General features: G+C 50.3%; 1 protein-coding gene across 1 annotated transcript in view; it reads right to left on the reverse strand.

Moving 5' to 3' along the window:
• The window catches only part of LTBP2 (latent transforming growth factor beta binding protein 2), a gene marked incomplete at its 5' end in the record, with an annotated part of 71951 nt that overhangs the window by 52677 nt on the left and 12846 nt on the right, over nt 1-6428 (reverse strand). Inside the window, one exon of the mRNA XM_080620000.1 lies at nt 4927-5170. Within this exon, the coding sequence (XP_080476126.1) occupies nt 4927-5170 (244 nt within the window). The remainder of the gene's footprint in view (nt 1-4926; nt 5171-6428) is intronic.

Below are 6428 nucleotides of genomic sequence, written 5' to 3' on the forward strand. Positions count from 1 at the left end.
TGGCTGATGCCCACATCCACATCCTCCCGGGACTGCCAGCATGCCCACAAATGGATCTATGACAGTATATTGCGAATGCCCACATATCCATTTTCTAACCTCCACACCTGCCAGGTTCAAAAACCTCTCAATCTCAACTGGTACACCAGTTGTGTATGACAAGTACAGCCCTACTGTCGAGGTGCTGCTACTCCTCACCAAGGCTGAGGGCAGAAGACTGTCACTTACCTTCTGCTGTCAGTCATGCTTCCTGGACTCTCCCAGCAGGGAAGCCACAGAAGGCATCACGGCTTCTGCTTCCAAGTATAAGTGAGCTCTGGGGAGCCTGAGCGTATGTACCAGAAACAGGGCCATGGACACAGGCACTGCCTAGTCATGGTTTCACCAAGGCTTTACAGGCTCCTCCAGACTCTGAAAGACTTCCTACCTCCAGATCAAGCTACTCTCCACAGTGAAGGGGCAGTCATCATAAGCAGCAAGTTCAACTAGCTGAGAAAGAGAAAACATTTTAAAGCAGGCACATTCCCCACTCAGGCAAGTGGGGAATATTTTGGTCCAGAAAGTTCCTGAATAACCCAGGAGGCTGCTCTCCTAACTCTTTCTGAAGATTAACTTCAGAACACGCTGAACCAAAATCAACCCCATCTCTACTTAGAGAGCAGGTCTCTGGGGAGGATTCATGGGTTTCATTTCATTTTCATACAGCTGTTCTACTGCATCAGAGCTTCTGACTGCTAGCTACATACAAACACAAATAAAGCCAATATACACATAAATAAGCAAAAGGAGAAAGCAAACGTGCCCATGTGAGGATTCATTTCCTGCCTTGGCACAACAAGATGAAGCTTAGAGGTCTATAAGCTCCCATTCTTGCTCAATTCCTCCTTGTCAGCAATGTGAATGTGCAAGGAGGTTGGGGACTGGTTGCTCATCCTGGTTCTCATAGTCTTCTCACAACAACTGACCTGGAACCACCAGTGTCGTCCATGCACCAAGACACCCAAGAACTTCTTTTATCTCTTCCTTATCAACAAATGATACAAGCAAGCCAGCTGATGTGGGATCATGCTGAACTGACTAGATAAAGTCAGTGTCCCATCAGAACAACCCATCCTTACACAGGAGACCAAGAACTGGAAAACTGAAGCTGTTCCCTTCAGACTTGACAGTGAACTGAACTCCAGTGAAGGTGACCCTGAGTTTGCAGTGCTCAAGAATCTATCCTCATACAAGCACGGATGAGTAAGATTTACCTAGCTCCGGGAAGGCCAATATGCTTCTTGCTTTTGCTGCTACAGTCCAACTGTTTGGAGAAAGCCTGATGCAGAAGCATAGAAAGTACTTTAGTGGTGGCACAGAAATAGATGATGTTAGACAGATGATAGGCCAGGCTGGACACACCCTTGAATGACATGGTCTAGCGGGAGATATCCCTGTTCATGGCAGGGGGTTGGAACTAGATGATCTTAATGTCCTTTCCAACCCAAACTATTCTATGATTCTATCATTGTGCGTTGTAACTGCAAGAAGCAAGGTCCAAGTTCAGACAAGTCTAAGAGCATGTTTTCATGAGACAAATGACCAATCTAATATGTGGCTTCCTGCAAAAGGGGAGTCTGTCCATCTCCTTCCCTCCACTGCTAGCCTTGCAATTCTGCCCAATTCTCCTGGTCCCCATGACTTTTCAATGAGCCAATTTCGCCCAATGGAGTGGCAGAAAATTATCCTTAATTTTGCTGTGTGAACTGAGCCAACTCACCCAGGAGCCAGATGAGGACTAATGCCAGTGCATGGGAAGCAGTGGGAGGGCATGGGAAGGAGTGGGAGGGCATGACTAGGTGCACTAACAGCAAGAATGCGCTTTGGCTGCAGATGCTCACTCTTACAGGCTCCACAGCAAACTGAGAAGTTGGCAGGCTGAAGGGACCACTTCAAAATATTTGGGTAAGAACCCATTTAACAGCAGCAAGACTTTCAGGTGATGCTAGTTGCACGCAGAATGTTATATGGGCCACAGACAAAACCAAAGCAACTGAATTGTATGGGAAAATACCCAGGGGCTGCAGCGAGGCATTTCAATGCTGACCAGTGCCAGGGCACAGGTAGCCCCACACCAGCCTGCAAAGCAGGGCTGCTACAAAATGCCCAGGCAGAAAAGGCAGCAGCTTGAGGCACAGTACCCAAAGGGGTGGTGAGAAATCCCTCTTGGAGACATGCACAGCAGCCTCAACAAACCCTTGAGGATGGGTCGAGAAAGTAGCCAGTAGTGGATGTGTCCCAGGGTTCTACCTGAGGCCATTACAAAGGATGGACGTCAAATGCTCTCGCTGAAGTGTGGGATAAGGCAATGTTCTATGGCTTCCATGGGGAGGGAAAGAGGAAAGGCACAGCACTGTCCTTAATGGAGTCCTATTTCCCTGGGACAGCGCCAGAGGATTTAAGGTACCGCAGGCAGCTGGGCATTCAGCAATCCCAGCTCAGTGACTGCTAGACACCGCGTCTGACTGTGTGAACAGGAATGCTCTGCCAGTGTGGGCACAGCCCCCTGTCCTCTGTGCAGAGCCTGAGGTCATGTTCCTTACTGGGAAAGCCTTCAACAGGTGCTCTATCTCCAAGGGCACTGCTCTCCGTCCCCTGCAGCCCCTCCACATACAGTGGCACACAGGGGTAGGAGGAGGTCACCGCTGTGGGGAACCTCGTCAGCAATGGCCGGGATTGCAGGCATGTGCTAGGGCTGCGTGCTTGCTGGGGCACCAAGCCCCTCTCAGGGCAGTGATGACAGGGGCCTGGCCACCTCTCCCTGCCAGCATCACCTCTGCCTTGACTGAATTTGGTTCCCATCAGATTATCTTTCACTTGGGCACTGAGGTATGCCCGCTTCAGTGAACTACCTCATGTCAGTCAATTCCCCATCAGTCATTTGAGCCCCTCCAAAATTGTAGATGGCTGAAAGTAAGTGCCTAGAAATGCCTCCAGCACACGAATTGCCTCTGCTTCAGAAGAGACAGAAAAGCAACAGCTACTTTAGGTGCAATAGGCCTCTTAAAATCAACTTCAGGAACAGAGAAAAACAAAGGCCGAACTGTTCTCTCCTGTCGTGGTTTAAACGCAGCCAGGCAGCTCGTTCACTCACTTCCCCCCTTCCTCCCCCCACTCCTGAAGAGATGGGAAGGAGAATTGAAAGAATGTAACTCCCACAGGTTGAGATAAGAACAGTTAAATAACTAAGGTGTAACACAAATCACTACTGCTGCCACCAATAATAATAATGATAAAGGAAATAACAACGGAAGAGAATACAACACCTCATGACTCGTCGACCAATACCTTGCCCCCACCCCGCAGTGAACTCGCCCTTCCGGGTAACTCCCAGTTACCTCCTGGGCATGACGTGCTGTGGTATGGAATACCTCTTTGGCTAGTTTGGGTCAGGTGTCCTGTCCCTGCTTCCTCCCGGCTTCCCCTCCTCCCTGGCAGAGCATGAGACTCACAAAGTCCTTGGTCAGGGTAAACATTCTGACCAGCAACTGAAAACATCGGCTTTATCAGTACTGTCCCCAGGCCGAAAGTCAAAAACACAGCACTGCAGCAGCTACTAAGAAGGAGAAAAATGGCTGCTACTGCTGAACCCAGGACATCTCCTCAGGCAGCTCTAAGTGGCACTGAGAGAGAAAGTAAAAACAGCTCAGAAAAGAGAAGGAAGAATGGAAGTTACCTCCTGGTTAGGCACCTGGAATTTGCTGCAATGTTTTCTTGACTATGACTGAGGGACTTCTGCTGGAAGCCACATGTAAGTTCTCTGCTGCTGTGGCTACCAACAAAACCAGTCATTCTGGCCCAGCAACTGGGCAAGCAGCAGCAAGAAAGACACGGGCCTTTAGGGGTGGTGCATCCTAACACTTTGCTCCCTTAGCTGTGGACCCTTACAGAACAGCAGAGATGATTTAGAAAACAAAAAACAACCAACCAACCAAAACAAAGCCAAAACCAAACACCATGTGTGGGTTGTTGTATAGCAGCAGGCACCATTCCCACCTCTCCATCTCCACTGAGCCGTCAGCAAAGCAGCAGTGCTTGGCAGTGCTTGCACGGAAAGGCACCTTTCCCACCTTGACTGCCTTCCTCAGCAGAACACCCACAGCTCCAGCAGGACTCCACAAAACCCAAAGCATGGAGGAGTTGCAGCTTGGGTACAAGAGCACCTCAGCACTGATCTGAGGCAGGTGGGCTGAAATCATAAGCTCTTCCTCACCCAAATGACCAGACAATGCCACCACTGTCATCCGGAGATTAACACACACCTCGGACCTCCTGCATAGACCTCTGCAACCTCCATCAGCTGCATCTTTGGTTTTGTACCCAATAAACAGGCATCTGTCAAGGTGGCACTGAAATATGGCACAGAAATATGGAATGAATGGCTCAATAACAGCTAGAGTCTGCCAGGAGACATCTCTCAGTATCTTCACTTTGTTCATACCAGCACTTATAGCACAGATTAACAGCACGTCAGATATACGTACCCTTCTGTACGTACTACTATTGATCTAAACACATCCTCTTGGGAAAGAGGTTTAACCTGCACTCATCCATCCACCCTTCTGCTACCAAATGGAGGCTCTTCACCAACTGGACATGGGAAAGTTGCTGAACTTCACAGTACTCTTTCCGCACAGGACCATTACGAGCCTGTCCCATTTTTGCATGTGCCCGGGGACCATAACACAGTGCTGGGGTCAAACCAAGTCCCTTGGAAGGACATCAAGACCCAATCCCCTTACATCAGCTCCCACAGGCTAGGAAAGAGCCTCCCCGAGGAGGAAAAGTGCCTGTTCTCACAAAGCAGAGGCTGTGTCCTGACTGAGCATGGAGTTATCTGCCTGTGGGCTTGGAGGAGCATCCTGCCAGGAATCGAGTTTAACTTACACAGTTGGGACGTGCCGTGGGATGGGTGCCTGAGCCCCTTGCAGAGATGTATCCCTCCCTGCTGTGCTGGTCCTTCTCCGCAGGGAGCTCACAGGGGGCTGGAAGGCGGCAGCGGCACCAGGTGGGTGGTATTCCTGCTCGGGAACAACTTCTTCACACCGGGAGCCCTGGAAGCCTGAGCGACAGGTACAGACCTGGGGCCGGCTGCAGGAGCCCTTGTTCTGGCACGGCGGGTCACAGACAGCTGAGGAGACACAGAAAGGCAGTTAGTGGTCATGGGGCTCGGCCCCATGGCGGTGGCACCCATGTGGGGCAGCACAAGAGTGGTTCCATCTCTTCTCTGCAGGCAGATGACCTTCAAAGTCCCGGTCTTACTGCTGCCATGGGTCCCTAAAACAAGGTCACCTCCATCAGAGACTTGCTTCTGCTCCCACTTCTCTTCACTGGCCTCTGCAGAGCTCTTCTCCAACAATACTCATTACAGAAAGCTCAGAAATAAGTAGCATGGTCTGTAGAGCACGAATGGCCTATCCCTGTCCACAGCACCCTGGGCAAGGACAGGACGTCAATCCCAAAGTAACGGATTGAGTGTTACCTTTAGTCTGTTTCAGGGTCTGATTTGCATGATCCTCCTCCTCCCACTGTGGCCTATCCCCCCACAGAGCTTTCCAGCTCTCCCTCCACAGCTGATTTTGGAGTCACTGCACTCAAATTCCTCCACAGCTATGGGGACTTACAGTTCATTAACTTCATGCCCAAATCACACCCTGAGCCTGTGTGTGTTCCTAATTACAGCACATCAGCTTCAGTTTGCACCCCGGGAGGAAAGTGCTATTAATTATATGCTGGACCCTAACACTTCTCAAGTCAACAAATGTCAAATCCTGTTTGTAGCCCAGACAGCAAGAGCCAGGAGACCACAGCCTGTTCAGGTAGGACCAGGCTCGCCGCTCCGAGCAAGACTAACAGAAAACACACTGTAAAACAGTGCCATCCTTCAAAGAAAGGACCGGCTGGCCAAAGAGTAATGAAACCTCGTTTGACTACAGAAGGTGTACAGTAAACTCCAGCTGCGTGGGAACCCTGTGGATGGGTTGAAACACACATCCACCGCTTCTGCTGAGGATCCCTTCCTCAGGACAGCCCCAGGAGGCTGCAGGAGCAACCAACATCCCACTGTCTTTGCATGCGGCTGCTGGGCTTTCCTATCATACCTCCCTCTCTGGCTGCACTCTCCATCCCCATGAGATCCAACCACAACTGTAAGAAACACTGCTTCTAGACAACCAACACACAGAGAGCTCTAGCCTCATGTGCCATTCTGCTGTCACCAAGCAAAGGAAGTCCTTGTGCAGACTCTGAGGTCCTTTCACAGCAGTATCACCACCATGACCCCTCCCTCACCCCAAAACTGGACTGCCATCAGCTTTTCCTGACTAGATCAGGGATATGTTGGCTGCAATACTTCATTTGACTGTTATTACCATGTTAACACTCAGGAA

The sequence above is a fragment of the Psittacula echo genome (genome assembly GCF_963264785.1).
Source record: "Psittacula echo genome assembly, chromosome: 5".
Classification (NCBI taxonomy): Eukaryota; Metazoa; Chordata; class Aves; order Psittaciformes; family Psittacidae; genus Psittacula; species Psittacula echo.